Genomic DNA, 17,307 nt, shown 5'->3' on the forward strand with positions numbered 1-17,307 from the left:
AAAATTAAGTCTATGGGAAGGCAGTACCCCTTCCTTTGCTACTGCAGTCTGGTACATATTACTCCATTTCAGAAATGCTTTTTCTCTTTACCCTGCCTTGCAGAGTCCAATCTGAAATTCAATCAGCCAAACATAAAACCCATTTGGTCAAGAGAAAAGCCAGCAAGCATGGTCAAGCATTCTGACTGCATCTCATATGTCATGCAGAATCAGAGAAGAGTTCTGTTTCCCTGGTGGGTCAGAACAGGCTAGTGACATGTTAGAAAGGATTTACTCTTCTTGGAATACATGACTATGATTTTCCCTTTCTTTAAAACCTGTGTTAGGTTAAATCCTTTTATACAATTTATCTTAGTAGAAGTTAGATTTTGGATTACTATGGTCATCACCTTTATTTGTGCAGCTGTGAGAGGGAAGCACGGTTTACATTAACAAAGAAGGAAACAATCTTCTCATTAACTGCACTTCGTTTCACCAGTGTTTGGGAAAGCCTAACAAATTCTGCAATAAATGCATGTTTCACATGTCTGCCATCTGGCTTTCCTAATTTGCCTATTGGAAGGATCAGCCATCCTAAAAGAAGAAATACAATATTGTAGCAGACAGAGAGAAGACCAGAATCTATGCATGATAAATGCTTTGATTTAAAATATTGTGATATTTAAGCTGTTTAGATAATATTCATTATCATTTAATATCGTTTAAATATAAACTATTGTAAAAGGATATTGGACTTACAAAAGTTTCTGTTCATTCAAACATATGTACTATGGGGATGGGCATCTTCTGGCCAGGGACCATCTTCTGTTCTATTTTTTGCCTAGCACAATGGGTCCTCAGTCCTGGTTCAAGCCCTTAGATACCACCAAAATACATAACAGTAGCAGCTCCTATGTCAGACTCTTTCAGACTCTCCCACCCAGCATATGGGGTTTAATCATACATTCTTATGTCCTTGTAATATCCAGACACTGTCATGGCTTACGGGAACCGCTGGCAACCAGGCATAATTTAGAGCAGATTTCAACCAGGCCCAAATTGAAGGCCCCAGCTGGCTCTAAAACCAGGTGGAGTAAAGCTATCTTCCCCCCGCATCCTTGTCATGTGCCAGGCATAACTTAACCAGCCAAGAGAATCTGGCTCCCAGATACTGAAAGGTATTAATTATATCAGGATTGTGATATATTAGCACTTACGAGTTACAGGGGGCACAGAAGAGGAGATGACAATCAACCAAGGTATCCTTTTAAAATGGATTTATCTGGAAGTTACACAAGCTGTTGTCATAGTAGAATAACCACAGAAGTTATTAATGACCTCCTTAGCTCGGCCATCTGGCAGGTATTTACCCAGTTATGTTTACCTTGAAAGACAACTCAGGTAGCTTAGTGTCATGGTAACAACTTCAGCTAGACAGTTTACATTAAAATACTCAAACTGATTTGCTCAAATCTCTCTGGAATATTTCAGAATTCTCTGACTGATTTTTAAACTTAAAGTTCCTTGCAGCATATGAATGAGAAAGCAATTTTTAAAAGAGCAGCTATACTCACATTAATAGAGAGAACTATACACACATTAATGGCCTCTATGCATTACTGGAGTACAAATATTAAACAGTAATAATTACCAAACAATTAGGAGGTAGAGGTCAATGAACGCTGGGGCAGGGGGAGAAGAGAAGGAAATCCCTGAGCATTTGTTCAAATTCTAAATGACTTCTGTTGGCCCAGGCCTAGACCCCCTTTGTGCACTCTTCCACAATCATTAAGTAAACGAGTCTTACATGGCAAGACTCACATAAAGTGAATTTTAAACTTGCACGCATATATACTTGCAATAGGAAACACTTGATATATTTTACATGGGATGGGACACTGCTTATTAAACACCATAGTGCAACAGAGCTCCCAGTACTCTGTGCCAGACCGCTGGCACAAAGGCAATTAAACAAGCTGGGCAAGGATTCAGTGGCAATTTTCACAGCTAAGACCACGCACACTCTCAGTGGCTTTGTATGAATGTGATGAGAGAAAAAAAAATCCTTTAAATTCTATTCCCATCCAGTAAACGATACTGGAATGCAATGCCAGTGTAGACCAGAATGAGAAATGTTTGAATTGTTCTAAAAATTCCCTAATCCTACTTATCTGCTGCATCTCTTGGTACCACTTCCTTCGAGATGCAAAAGTCAAGTGGCATCTTCAAGACAATTTAACTACATGAGTCACTCTCAAGAAACAGGAACAACAACATATTTTCCTAGAGAATCACAGTATTATAGAACTGGAAGGACCTCGAGAGGTCATCTAATCCAGTACCTGTACTCATGGCAGGACTAAGTATTATCTAGACCATCCCTGACAGGTGTTTGTCCAACCTGCTCTTAAAAAACCCCAATGACGGAGATTCCACAACCTCCCTAGGCCATTTATTCCAGTGCTTAACCACCCTGACAGGAAGTTTTTCCAAATGTCCACCCTAAACCACCCTCACGGCAATTTAAGTCCAGTGCTTCTTGTCCTATCCTCAGAGGTTAAGGAGAACGATTTTTCTCCCTTCTCCTGTATGAACATTTTATGTACTTGAAAGCTGTTATCTCCCCTCTCAGTCTTCTCTTCTCCAGACTAAACAAACCCATTTTTTTCAATCTTCCCTCACAGGTCACGTTTTCTAGACCTTTAATCATTTTTGTTGGTCTTCTCTGGACTTTCTCCAATTTGTCCACATCTTTCCTGAAATATGGCAATCAAAACTGGACACAATACAGTAACTCCTCACTTAACCTTGTAGTTATGTTCCTGAAAAATGCGACTAAGTGAAACGATGTTAAGTGAATGCAATTTCCCCATAAGAATGAATGTAAATAGGGGGGTTAGGGTCTAGGGAATTTTTTTTTGGCCATACAGTACAGTACTATAGTTGGGAGGTGCCCCTGCCTTACCCCACACAGGCACAGCCCACTGGCACTGGAGACAATGAGGCAGGCAAGGAGGCTGAAGGTGCTGTAGGCTAGGAGAAGCATATTGTACAGCAGCACCAGCAGCTTCCCCTACTCTGCAAGCACCGGGGCGGGGGGCTCAACCCTCTCCCCATCCATCCACCTTTTCCCCCAAGCCCCCACCCTTAACCCGCCTCTTCTTCCCTCCCACTCCCCCTTTACTCCGCAAGCAGCATCCTCACTCCTCCGCCCTCCCTCCCCTGCCTCCTGCCCACGGCAATCAGCTGGCTTGCGGCATTCAGGAGGGAGGGGGGAGGAGCGAGGACATGGCGCACAGGCTCCCCCTCCCTCCCCTTCCTCTTGAATGCTGCAAGACAGCTGATTGCCGCGGGCAGGAGGCAGGGGAGGGAGGGGGGAGGCTGCATGCCATGTCAAGGGGCAGGAGGCAGGGAGGGAGGGAGGAGCAAGGATGCAGTGCGCAGCCTCCTCCCTCCCTCCCCTGCCTCCTTTCCATGGCTATCAGCTGGTTTGCGGCATTCGGGAGGCAGGAAGGAAGGGGGAGCCTGCCCGGGGAAGGGAGGGGGAGCTCTGTCCTTGCTCCTCCCTCCTGAATGCCGCAACCTAGCTGATTGCCATGGGCAGGGGGCGGGGGGAGGAGAGGGAGGGCGCTGATTTGCAGAGTCTGCCAGTGGGCGGGAGGCGCTGGAGGGGGGCTGTAGGGGCACTGATAGGGGGGCTGCCAGCTGTGGACAAAGCAGGCAGCCAAACAACTTATAGTGAAGCACTGCACAACTTTAAAGGGAGCATGTTCTGTAATTGAGCAGGGACGTAAGATTGAAACAACGTTAAGCAAGAGGACGTTAAGTGGGGAGTTACTGTACTCCAGTTGAGACCTTATCAGTGCAGAGTAGAGCAGAAGAATTACTTCTTGTGTCTTGCTTACAACACTCCTGCTAATACATCCTAGAATGATGTTTGCTTCTTTTGCAACAGTGTTACACTATTCACTCATATTTAGATTGTGGTCTACTATGACTCCCAATACTCTGCAGTACCCCTTCCTAGGCAATCATTTCCCATTTTGTATGTGTACAACTGATTGTACCTTCCTAAATGGAGTACTTTGACTTTGTCCTTATTGAATTTCATCCTGTTTACAGGAGATCATTTCTCCGGTTTGTCCAGATCATTTTGAACTTTAATCCTATCCTCCAGAGCACATGCAATCCCTCCCATCTTGGTATCGTCTTCAAACTTTATAAGTGTACTCTCTATGCCATTATCTAAAACACCAATGAAGTTATTGAACAGAACTGGACCCACAATTGATCCCTGTGGGACCCTACTCGATATACCCTTCCAGGTTGACTGTGCACCACTGATAACTATTTCTGGGAATGGTTTTCCAACCAGTTATGCACCCACCATATAGTACCTCCATCTAGGTTGTATTTTCCTAGTTTGTTTATGAGAAGGTTATGCGAGAGAGTACCAAAAACTTTACTAAAGTCAAGATATACCACATCTACCACTTCCCCCCATCCACAAGGCTTCTTACCCTCTCAAAGAAAGCTAGTAGGTTCGTTTGATATGACTTGTTCTTGACAAATCCATGCTGAGTGTTACTTATCACCTTATTATCTTCTAGGTGTTTGCAAATTGGTTGCTTAATTATTTGCTCCATTATCTTTCCAGGTACTGAAGTTAAGAACAATCAAGACCAATCAGTTTATTTCCCTTTTTTATAGATTGGCACTATATTCACTCTTCTTCAGTCCTCTGGAATCTCCCACATCTTCCCATGACTTTTTGAGGATAATTGCTAATGGCAAAGAGATCGCCTCAGTCAGCTCCTTGAGTATTCTAGGATGCATTTCATCAGGCCCTGATGACTGGAAGACATCTAACTTATCTAACAACGCTTCCTCAGCTCTCGTCCCCTAATGCCCCTACTCTACTTGCGCTACATTGATGACATCTTCATCATCTGGACCCATGGAAAAGAAGCTCTTGAGGAATTCCACCATGATTTCAACAATTTCCATCCCACCATCAACCTCAGCCTAGACCAGTCCACAAAAAAGATCCACTTCCACTAATAAGCGATGGTCACATAAACACCACCCTATACTGGAAACCTACTGACCGCTATTCCTACCTATACGGCTCCAGCTTTCATCCAGAACACGCCACACGATCCATTGTCTACAGCAAAGCTCTAAGATACAACCGCATTTGCTCCAACCCCTCAGACAGAGACAAACACCTAAAAGATCTCTATCGAGCATTCTTACAACTACAATACCCATCTGCTGAAGTGAAGAAACAGACTGACAGAGCCAGAAAAGTACCCAGAAGTCACCTACTACAGGACAGGCCCAACAAAGAAAATAACGGAACGCCACTAGCCATCACGTTCAACCCCCAACTGAAACCTCTCCAACGCATCATCAAGGATCTACAACCTATCCTGAAGGAGGACCCATCACTCTCACAGATCTTGGGAGACAGGCCAGTCCTTGCCTACAGACAGCCCCCCAACCAGAAGCAAATACTCACCAGCAACCACACACCACACAACAGAACCAGGAACCTATCCTTCCAACAAAGCCCGTTGCCAACTGTGTTGACATATCTATTCAAGGGACACCATCATAGGGCCTAATCACATCAGCCACGCTATCAGAGGCTCATTCACCTGCACATTGTGATATATGCCATCATGTGCCAGCAATGCCCCTCTGCCATGTACATTGGTCAAACTGGACAGTCTCTACGTAAAAGAATAAATGGACACAAATCAGACATCAAGAATTATAACATTCAAAAACCAGTTGGAGAACACTTCAATCTCTCTGGTCACTCGATTACAGACCTAAAAGTGGCAATACTTCAACAAAAAAACTTTAAAAACAGACTCCAACGAGAGACTGCTGAATTGGAATTAATTTGCAAACTGGATACAATTAACTTAGGCTTGAATAGAGACTGGGAGTGGATGTGTCACTACACAAAATAAAACTATTTCCCCATATTTATTCCCCCCCGCGCCACTGTTCCTCAGATGTTCTTGTTAACTGCTGGAAATGGCCCACCTTGATTATCACTACAAAAGGTCCCCCCCGACCCGCTCTCCTGCTGGTAATAGCTCACTTTAAGTGATCACTCTGGTTACAGTGTGTATGGTAACACCCATTGTTTCATATTCTCTATGTATATAAATCTCCCCACTGTATTTTCCACTGAATGCATCCGATGAAGTGAGCTGTAGCTCACGAAAGCTTATGCTCAAATAAATTTGTTAGTCTCTAAGATGCCACAAGTCCTCCTTTTCTTTTGGCAAATACAGACTAACATGGCTGCTACTCTGAAACCTAACTTATCTAAGTAATTTTTAACTTGTTCTTTCCCTACTTTAGCCTTTGATCCTACCTCATTTTCACTGGCATTCACTATGCTCGATGTTCAATAGCTACTAACCTTTTGGGTGAAAATTGAAACAAAAAAAATCATTTAGCACTTCTGCCATTTCCACATTTTCTGTTATTATTCCGGGAATGATAACAGAAGCAAGTCTTCTCCTCTTGCTTCTAATGTATTTATAGAATGTTTTCTTGTTACCCTTTATGTCTCTAGTAATTTAATTTCGTTTTGTGCCTTGGCCTTTCTAATTTTGTCCCTACATACTTGAGTTATTTGTTTATATTCACCCTTTGTAATTTCTCCTATTTTCCACTTTTTGTAAGGCTCTTTTTTGAGTTTCAGACCATTGAAAATCTCCTGGGTAAGCCAGGGTGGTCTCTTTCCATATTTCCAATCTTTCCTATGCAGAAGCATGTGAATAGATAAGCTCTCCCAGAGTTGCACTTGAGAGTGGTATTGTAATTATGCATGAGATAGGAAATGTGATGGACCATCAACAGAACTGACTATACATACACGGTAAAAAAACAAAACAAAACAAAACCAAAAAAACCAACCAACCAAAGTAATATTTTGCTAAATAAACAGGAAATTGTTCTTCTCCCATAGGGACAATTGAGGTATATGTTTCCAAACAGCATCAGTTCATCAATATTAATGTTGGATTGCATTATGTAAATTTTGTCACTGACTGAGAGGTACAAAAAAGATATACAAACATAGAATACCAGGCTTTCATATAAACTGGGAACTCTAATATTGACGCTAAGGCCAGATTCTGTCATTTTTACTTCGTACTATTCAGAGTGAGGTACTATCAGTGTGAGTAAGGGTGGTGAAATCTGGCCATGACTTATTAATTTTTAAAAATAATACTTGAATAAATTTTAGTCTGCATAGGTAACACCTCATTAAATCAGTACTTTGATTTCTCTTGAGCTGACATTAGCTAACTTGACAAGGACTGAAGAAGACATATATGCTGAAAGTTTAGAAGGCACAGAAGAAAATAAATCACATTAGTAGCTGTTATTTGGAGAAGGAAGAAGAGATCGTTAAAAGATGCAAAATGCAACATATTTAATATTCAAGGGCTTTCTGTATTTGTGGCTACAATGTCACAGTAGCTACTTTCCATTCATGTATCCACAGTTTCTAAAAACCATACATTAACCAACATACGAAAATCTGTTGTATGCAAAATATTTATTAAACGTCCCCTTTAAAGAGGGAGCTGCAGGTGCTCAGCAACTCTGAAAAAAGTCATCTCAATTTTGCCTATTTCCACATAAGTGGATTTAAGTCCTGAGTTACAGATACCGTCGTTTGACAATGTTGGCTGGAGTGATTTTAAGATCTTTTACACTTGAGATTTTCTAAAGGAAAACGTTGAGCAGTTTTAAATTCAGTGGGCCATAACAATTTGTCCACTTAATAAATGTGGAAAGAAAGATTATTAGGCTACTGTAAATTTATCTCTTTCAACTTTTTCATGCGCATTGAAATCATTTCCTAAGATGACTAAAGGCTTGATAAGTGCGCAACGTTTGGCTGAATATAGTAGATTTACTGGGCTATAAAGCTACATTAATTGCTAAGGTCACCTATCTCATGTTATTTCACTGTGGGAAATAATCTTAAATCACAGAAAGGTCAATTGAAATTGCCATTATAACAAATATGTCTAAATAAATGTGAATTTCTTACAATATTATTTCCTATCATCAACGAACATTTCTTAATAACCTAGAAGAAATTATTGGGCTCACACATGTCTTTGAATTCTTCTTGACCTTTATTGTTCAATTTCCATCCCTGGCCTTTGCAGTCAAAGTGAAACTTTTGTATAAACTAGATTTACAATGAGGAATCCAGAAAACTAGTCCTGTTAAAAACTGATACTGAGCACTAGAACACAGTCACATTCTTCAAACACCCAAAGAGGTTTAGAAAGGGACCTAGAAGGATATGCCTACACTGTGGCTCAGAGCAAGCTTCCCAACTCAGGCAGACAAACTCATAGTAGCTCGGCTAAAAATAGCAGTGTGACCGTTGTGGTGTGGGCAGCAATTTGGTCTCAAGCCCACCTGACCCTGGGCTTTGAGCTCTAGCGGCTAGCTCAAATCTTTGCTGAAGCTGCAACATTCACACTATATTTTTAGCATGCTAACTTGAGTCGAGACAGCATGAGTCTGTCTACCTGGGCTGGGAGGCTCGCTCCCAGCTGCAGCATAGACATAACTGAAGGGTACAGACTCTTCTGAAATATGAACCTGTGAGTCTTGAGGTAGTGACTACAGAATCTAAAACTATGTTTTTCTAACTGTGAAGTTGGTGTTTTGGAGAGATTCTCACTTCTTCTTGGAGAGCTGCAACAAAACGCAGGTAAAATTTGACACAGCCCGTAACTTTCATAAGGAATTTACTGCCAGAGGTTATCACCAGGCTTAGTAAATATCAAAAAAGAATTAAATGCTTGTGACAAAGTTACAGGAATGGCAACTACCATTACACTAACTTGGATACAGATGACACCTGCTTGTGTTGAGAAGAAGTTTCCTTTCCACTGTATAGTACTGCACAATTAGGCACCGTATTAGTAATTTTCACCACCGCTTAGAACATTTAGCATTGTTGGTGCCAGGATATCAGAGTAGCCAGGGCCTAGGTGTGTTCTTCTACAGCAACTTGTATGTTCCTAACAAGGCTGGGGGATGGAAACGTTCAGCATGAAGTAGGCTGAGTCCTAAGAAGAAATTCATAACCAACAAAGAAAATTAAAGAATTGCTCTTATAACATGTTGAAAGTTATCTTCCCAATTGGTACTATTTTTCTTTCTTCAAACAATAGGACTAAGACCTTACTGAAATTTTTAAAAATATATATCAATATTGTGACAAAGTTCCTCCTCTACTTTGGAGGGTCTTCGCTTATTGGCGGATTTGCTCGCCTTGGAGCTTCACAGCAGCCCTCAGTTTGGCTGTTTTCGTGAACCCACAGTCCAGGTCAACTTCTCCTGTGTCTGACCAGGAGTTGGGAGGTTTGGGGGGAACCCGGGCCCACCCTCTACTCCGGGTTCCAGCCCAGGGCCCTGTGGAATGCAGCGGTCTAGAGTGCCTCCTGGAACAGCTTTGCGACAGCTACAAATCCCTGGGCTACTTCCCCATGGCCTCCTCCCAACATCTTCTTTATCCCCCCATAGGACCTTTCTCCTGGTGTCTGATAATGCTTGTACTCCTCAGTCCTCCAACAGTATGTGTTCTCACTCTCAGCTCGTAGTGCCTCTTGCTCCCAGCTCCTTACACGCGCATCACAAACTGAAGTGAGCTCCTTTTTCAAACCCAGGTGCCCTGATTAGCCTGCCTTAATTGATTCTAGCAGCTTTTTGATTAGAGCACCTGCAGCCAATCAGCCTGTCTGTCTTAATTGTCTCCAGAAGATTCCCGATTGTTCTGGAATCTTCCTTGTTACCTTACCCAAGGAAAAGGGACCCACTTAACCTGGGGATAATATATCTGCCTTCTATTACTCTCCTGTAGCCATCTGGCCCAACCTTGTCACAATATCTACATCTTATCCTAGGGGAGAAATTTTACATCAAATCTGAGAAACTTTGATCTGAAAGAAAAAGTGAAAACTGTAGGCTGTTAGTCTGCGTGACATCTCCCTTAATCACATGGAGTAACATTTCACAATTGTTTAAAAAGGTCAGTGTGACCCAGGGACCTCTTGGTGCCAATTTGCAGAGAGCACAGGGGTGCATAAGAGGATCGGTGTGTGAGAGTCTGGTATTTACATACTAATTCACCACAAAGTGTCATGTAAGGTCTCTAATGAAAGCCTGTGTCACACTGGTCATCATAATCATTATGAAATGTATATATTGATAATATATATCAATATTGATGTACATGAGTTATGTATATACACTGAAAATCATGTTCTTAAGGTCTATGAGTTAAGGCAGATGATAAGATGATCCATAAGATGATCTACCTACTCCTGTCAGGCAGGAGGGAAGAAATGCCTATCCCTCTTTGTCTGGTCATGTGCGTACTGTCTGCTTCGCAATGGAAGCCTGTCTAGAGTCTGAGCTGAATGTTAATCAAGAGATTGTAAAAAACAAGAAAGAAGCACACAGGAAAAATCAACTAGAGGAGAGGGGGGAGGGTTGTTATCCTGTTTATAAGTCATGAGAAGGGATTTTTGGATTATAACTGTAGAGACAGAGACAAACTCTGCATCTTTCACCTAGGAAGTAAGCGGACAGTGGGGTTGCTTCATGAATTGAAGATCTCAGCCAAACCTGGTTGTAATATCCTGGAAGGATTTTAGGTGAGCTTTTATTCTTATAGCATAATGTCCTCTTAGTTAAGTTTAGGCTCTAGTATGCACATTATGGTTTTATTTTATGTGTAACCCTTTGTTTCCAATAGCTGTGCTTGCTATAATTTGAATCTCTGTTCTTTGTTAAATAAACTTATATTTGCTTTCTCTATAAAGAAATCTAATTGCTGTGGGCTAAGGTGTAACCAGTAAGATGTGGTATACACTTCATTTGGGAACAGCAGGTCTGGTAATTCTGTGAGTATCCAATAGATCGGGGCAGGACACTGCAGAGGGAAGCTCAGAGAGCTCAAGAGTTGGAGTATGCCTGCTGGTACCTGTGAAGAGAGAGTAGAGCTTGATTAGGCCTGGAGGGGTGTGGTTTTGTTGTGGTGGAGTCCGAGAGATGACCCTGACAGGCACAGACAAGGTTTCCTCATGCTAAGGGCAGGAGCTGGCGAGGTGCCTCACAACCCTGGGTATCCCCAGGAACCATCACAGGTCACATGGGAATTATTATTATTCCTTTTGTATTGCAGTAGTGCCAAGGAGTCCAAGTCACGGACTAAGACCCTGTTGTGTTAAGCACAAATCAAACACAGAACAAAAAGCCCCCAAAAGACCCAGCCCCATCTGCATTTGGGCTGATCCTCTCTAAAAGCAAGACATCCATGTGAATTTAGTAGTTGTGGGTAGTGTCAGAATTTATAGAGACGTGAAGACTGCAGCATCAGTTAACCACAGAACCAGAACAGCAAGGGCAGCAGCAGTTCAACCTTTCTGATACTGGTCCACCCTTGCTCTAGGGTTACACACTGGGCGGGATTGGAATTTAGTTTCCATGGTGCAGTCCATCTTTCACCTCTTTGCTAAAAGTGCCCCAAAGGATCCTGGCTGTGGCTTTTAGATATGGACTGAGGCTACCAATTCACTGCACAGCTGTCAGATGGGAATTATGTTTGAAAAAGGGTTTTCAAAGGAACCTATGGAAACTGAGTGCCAAACTCCCATTGAGCTTCTTCAGAAAGCCCAAGCTTGGACACTGCTAATCCTGGGATGAAGTGGAACTGATCAGCCAGGATATGGAACCTTTCATTTCAATTAACAGTCATCTGAGTAAGGAAATCCCACCCATCTCCTGGTAAAATTTTAATGAAATACACCATTCACACTATCACTTTCTCCTTCTGCCAAGTTTTGTCACTCTGATATATTCCTGTTCTAAGCTGCTCCTAGAGAATTAATGCTACTGGAGCACAACATGAGAGTTCCACAAAAAGGGAGTTCTCAGAATCGAAGCCCAGTGGTCAAGGCATTGGTGACATGACAGAAAACAAAGACCCAAATACCATGGATTACCCAGGGGCTTAAAGTACAGGGTCTTGAAAGTTTCAACAGGACAATCTCCGAAGCATTTCTTTAGACTATTTTCGGTAGAAAAATGCTTCCAAGAATACTCCATGCCATAGGGTCTGATGCTGAGAACAAATATATAGTTAGCAAAGCACCTGCTCTGACAGAAGATGTGGTACTTTTGAGGCCCATTACACACCATGGAAAGGGAAATGGAGACAGAACCCCTAACAAGGCACCCTTCTCTTCATAAGGGGAGAGAAAAAGAGTCCACTGGCCACCTCAAACAGGCTAGGAGTGGGGAAAAAGACACCCCCCCCTTGTGTAAGGACAGGAAAGAAGAACTCTCCGAGAAGGGAATAGGAGGATTAGAGCTGGGAAAACACTGAAAATATTTTTCTTCAAATATTCACTCTGATTTTCAAATGTACTGGCTTTTGGCTGCATTTGTACCCCTTTTGCAGTCACCTTCCAGGAATAGTAGCACACTTAAGTTTTACTGGCATGAACATTCCTGGAAAGCCAATTTCAAAGCTGTATGCACAGAAATCAAAATTTAAATTCAAAACCATGGACAAGTGCACCAGAAGTGCTGGTGCACTCATTTGGCCAAGGAAGAAAAATAATATTCTGTACTGTATCTGACCAACCACAACTAACCAACACTCATATCATGAGTTTCTCACAGAGAACTGTTCACAATCAAATTGACAGTTTTAAAAGTTTGCAAAATATTTGAGAAAAATCATAATTGCTTATAGATATAGAGCAGAAAGATTCATTGATTAAATTATTTGCTCAGCTCAGAAGCTGACCAAACCAGCAAAGTATTTAGTCCTAAACTCAAATTATCACAACTATGTCAGATTCCTAGTATAAAGTCTTAAGTTTAGGAGCCACATGTGTTTCGTATCAACTCTTCACTATCATTTCAGCACAGTGGATGGTGAGATCTTTCAATAACCAACATTCCTCATTCAAACCTACCTTAAAACTTCTTGAATTAAAAAGTCAACATTATTTCCAGAAATTGTAGAGCAATTCAACAATGGCAAACAAAGAACTGAAAATAAAACAAAGCCCATGAAACAATATAGGCCCCACTCCCATACACACACTATTATGATGAGAAGAATGATGCAGATTGCAAGCAAGCACATAACATCCATGATTCCAAGTAGTTCATCTAGTTGGTAGAGAATCATTAATTAATAAAGTGACCCTACCTGTAGAAGTATGAACACCCCCTAACTGTGTTGTGAGTAAAATGTTCCTGAGTCTTCTCATTTCCAAAGTCCTCTAGGGGATCTGACCACAGGATATCACACATAGGTCCATATGCAGGTGGTTCCTTGAATCGATCTAACTAAGAAAAATAAGACAGAAATACTAACTTTTTACACTTTATTATTTAGGAAGTTAAAAAATATACATAGATTGAATACTAATTTGTTAATACTAGGCATCCAGAAAACATCCATATAAAACACATTAGTGATAAGCCAGTATTTCAGGGACTGCCAAATTGAGGCTCACAGCATACTACAATTTGGGTCCCAGCTGCTTTCATCTTTAATATTGTGGATGCTTGGATGACAATGGAGCTCGCGCACCTACACCATAAGTGAGTCATATCTCTGCCTTTAAAAGAGAAGGAGGGCAGATGCATTTTGATTTATTCTGTGCAACAGCAAGTGTGACCCTTTCGTTCCTGCCCTGCCCTGGACAAATATTGGGTGACCTGCTGTATTTTAGGACTACTCATCCATCATGAAACTTGACTAATGAAGCTAGGAACTTGTTAAGGCAAAATGATAATAGTCATACTGGAACAAATTTCTTTCAATTAAAATATATCTAATATCAAATTTTAAAGTACTGAGGCAATGTCTCTGCACTGTTGCATCTTGCTGCAATACTCTCATAGCTTTCATTAACTTCTACTTTAACCTTATTTAACTGCAGCAAAGAATCCCTCTTTCTTTCAGACAACCTGTTAAAAATTAGAAAAATTATACAGTCATACTGCAAACAAGACAAAGCATAAAAAACTAGGAGAAACATTAAAAATTGATATTTTTCAGCACAAAAACTATATATAAGAACTCTGTAAAAGATATGTTTATAAATCAGTCTGACAAGTCTATCAAATTCTCCACTCTTTCTTGGAAGCAAAAGGCAATATAAGTAATTTTTCATTTTTTCTCACACTCAATTAAAAAGTTTTTAATAAGAGAAGGCCTCTGCATTTCTACCGTCACATGCTCATCATGAAATATTCATCGCAAACCCACACTTCTAACTTGTTTCAGATCTCTAAATAATTCATGCCTTTGTACCTGTAATACATCAAAATAAAATAACACACATTCATAATTATGAAAAAACCTGCTGATTGCCAAGGATGAATAGACTTGTTAATGAAAAAAATTCTGAAAATGTTAATGACCCTAACCTGGAATTTAAGCATTAAACAATTTTAACCGACCATTTTGCTATGCTGTGAAAACAACAAATTTTTAGGCAGAGAGTATTTTTGCTTAATCAAAACTTTAGCTTGCAAATACAGCTTTACATTCATTAATTAAAATGCAGATAATGTTTTAATCAAATTGGTGTAAATGAAAAAGCTACTACCAGTGTATACATTTCTCACCATGATACAAAATAATCCTGGCTATTATAACAATTTATTTAGTAGCTTCAAAGAATGAAGAAAATTGTGTATTTTTATTTGCCAATCCCCTTCAACAACAGGTGTTACACATGCGAAAATCCCTAAGTTTTAAATGTAAAATGAAAAATATTCCTTTTAAATGGTTTCAATTTACACATCTGTAATATAAAATACTGCGAGGTTTCAGAGTAACAGCCGTGTTAGTCTGTATTCGCAAAAAGAAAAGGAGTACTTGTGGCACCTTAGAGACTAACCCATTTATTTGAGCATAAGCTTTCATGACCTACAGCTCACTTCATCGGATGCATACTGTGGAAAGTACAGAAGATCTTTTTATATACACAAACCATGAAAAAATGGGTGTTTACCACTACAAAAGGTTTTCTGTCCCCCTACCCCACTCTCCTGCTGGTAATAGCTTATCTAAAGTGATCACTCTCCTTACAATGGCCCACCTTGATTATCATACACATTGTAAGGAGAGCGATCACCCCAGACAAGCTACCACCAGCAGGAGAGTGGGGTGGGGGGAGAGAAAACCTTTTGTAGTGGTAAACACCTATTTTTTCATGGTTTGTGTGTATAAAAAGATCCTCCGCACCCTCCACAGCATGCATCCGATGAAGCGAGCTGTAGCATGAGCATGAATTCAGCCTGTCCTAGACAAAGGAATGTTGTTTCACAGCCTTGACTGTGCCTCCAATGTAAATTAAGCAAGGTGTGACCTAATACAATGAAAAGCATATTTACATGCAAGGTAAAACAAAGCCATCAGACAAGCAAGTGGGGGGGGAAGCTGATCACTTAATCTCAACAGGGGATGGAGACTGCACCTATAAGAAGCCTTTCTGCCTTTTGAAACAGGGTCAATACACTTTGGCAAAATATAAACTGAGGCAAAAAGCCAATTTGTCATCCTTCATCTGAGAAGACAAAGAAACCAAGCACTTTGGGCTCTATATTGGATCCTGGCTAAGGACTGGCCAGCCATGTTGCAAGAGTGACCATGGTGAGAAAACGTCTTTGGACAAAAGACTCTAGTTTGTCAAGTTGGATTTTAGTCTTAGGCCCCGTCTACACTGGCAAGTTTGTGTGCCGTAAAGCAGCTCTGAGCGCTGTAACTCCCAAGGTGTACACACTGCCAAGCCACTTAAAGCGCAGATGCAGCGCTCTAAAAATACCACCCCGGCGACAGGCATAGAGCTTTTTGTGCCGGGGCTAAAATGCCGCAGTGCCATTGTAGACACCATGGTGATTACAGCGCTGTGATTGGCCTCCGAGAAGTGTCCCAGAATGCCTGTTCTCACCTCTCTGGCCATCGGTTTGAACAAGCGTCAGCCCCACCCCATACATTCTTTTGCAAATTTGAAAGTCCCCTTCCTGTTTGTTCGATGACATGTGTAATGGTCTCAGTGCATTTTTTCAGGTGGCCATGCCTGCTCCACGCACCAGGGGATCTCCCGCTTGGAGCAATGCCGAGCTGCTGGACCTCATCGGCATTTGGGGAGAGAAGGCTGTCCAGTCCCAACTGTGCTCCAGCCACAGGAATTATGATACCTATGGACAGATTTCTAGATGCATGATAGAAAGGGACCATGATCAGGACACATTGCAGTGCAATGTCAAAGTGAAGGAGCTGCGGACCACCTACCACAAGGCGCTGGAGGCAAACCACCACTTCGGTGCTGCGTCCACGGGCTACTGGTTCTATAAAAAGCTGGACGCAAGACTCGGTGGCGACCCCACCTCCACTGTGAAGGACCCTGCAGACACTTCATTGGCTTGCATGCCAGTTGAGAGTGGACTGAGCTAGGAGGAGGAAATCTTGGACGAAGAGGGGGAGGGGGACCCAGAGGCTGTGCAGTCAGGAGCTCTTTTCTAACATGGAAGAGCCTAGCCAGTCACAGCAGTCGGAGCTTGGCGAAGCGAAAATAGGAAAGGAGGCCGCTGGTAAGTGGATCTGATTTTGAGAATTGCTGCAGTGAGTTGTTGGGGGCAGGAGGGTTGCAGAAAGCAAGCTCGTCTCCCACCTCATGCCTAGTCTGAGCGGTGGAACAGGCTGTTGATACACTCCCTCACTTCACGGGAGTCTCTCTCAGAGATTCAGGGCTGCCCAGAGGATTCAGGGGGCCTGGGGTTCCCCCTGAATCCTGGAGAAGAGGGTGGGCCCGGGTTCCCCCTAACCCCACCCCCCCTCAGCTCTACAATAATACTCCCTGAGTAGGAAGACAGGGACTAAAGAGGGTTCTTACACCAAACCTGTTGACTGGCTGATGACGGTGACTCAGTAAGCTGTAAGCCTTGCCTCTAGGAGGGGAGAGAGGCTACACTGAGGGTCACAGCAAATCTCTGAGGCAAACCCTAACCACCTAGAAGCGCAGGACCCACTGAGACAAAGCTGGTGCTCTGCCACAAAACAATCTTGTTTTATTACAAAACCATTTCAGTGCACTGTTTTGAACTGAAGAATAAAATCCTTGGCCAAACTAACAGACTGGTGCTGTGTACCGTCTCTTTAAAGGAGTAGCAAACTTGATAAGGTTTGTGAGTGCTACAGTGAGAGGGGCTGAGCACTGCAGGGGAGAT

The 17,307-nt window shown here is 42.0% G+C and overlaps 1 protein-coding gene across 3 annotated transcripts in view; it reads right to left on the reverse strand.

Annotated features, from left to right (window-relative positions):
• PPP3CA (protein phosphatase 3 catalytic subunit alpha) overlaps positions 1-17,307 on the reverse strand; it is a 334,463-nt gene that overhangs the window by 63,124 nt on the left and 254,032 nt on the right. For all 3 annotated transcript variants that reach the window (XM_073340796.2, XM_073340795.2, XM_073340794.2), the window contains one exon: positions 13,271-13,410. In XM_073340796.2, the coding sequence (XP_073196897.1) occupies positions 13,271-13,410 (140 nt within the window). The remainder of the gene's footprint in view (positions 1-13,270; positions 13,411-17,307) is intronic.

The sequence above is a fragment of the Lepidochelys kempii genome, chromosome 4 (assembly GCF_965140285.1).
Source record: "Lepidochelys kempii isolate rLepKem1 chromosome 4, rLepKem1.hap1, whole genome shotgun sequence".
In the NCBI taxonomy this organism is placed as follows: Eukaryota; Metazoa; Chordata; order Testudines; family Cheloniidae; genus Lepidochelys; species Lepidochelys kempii.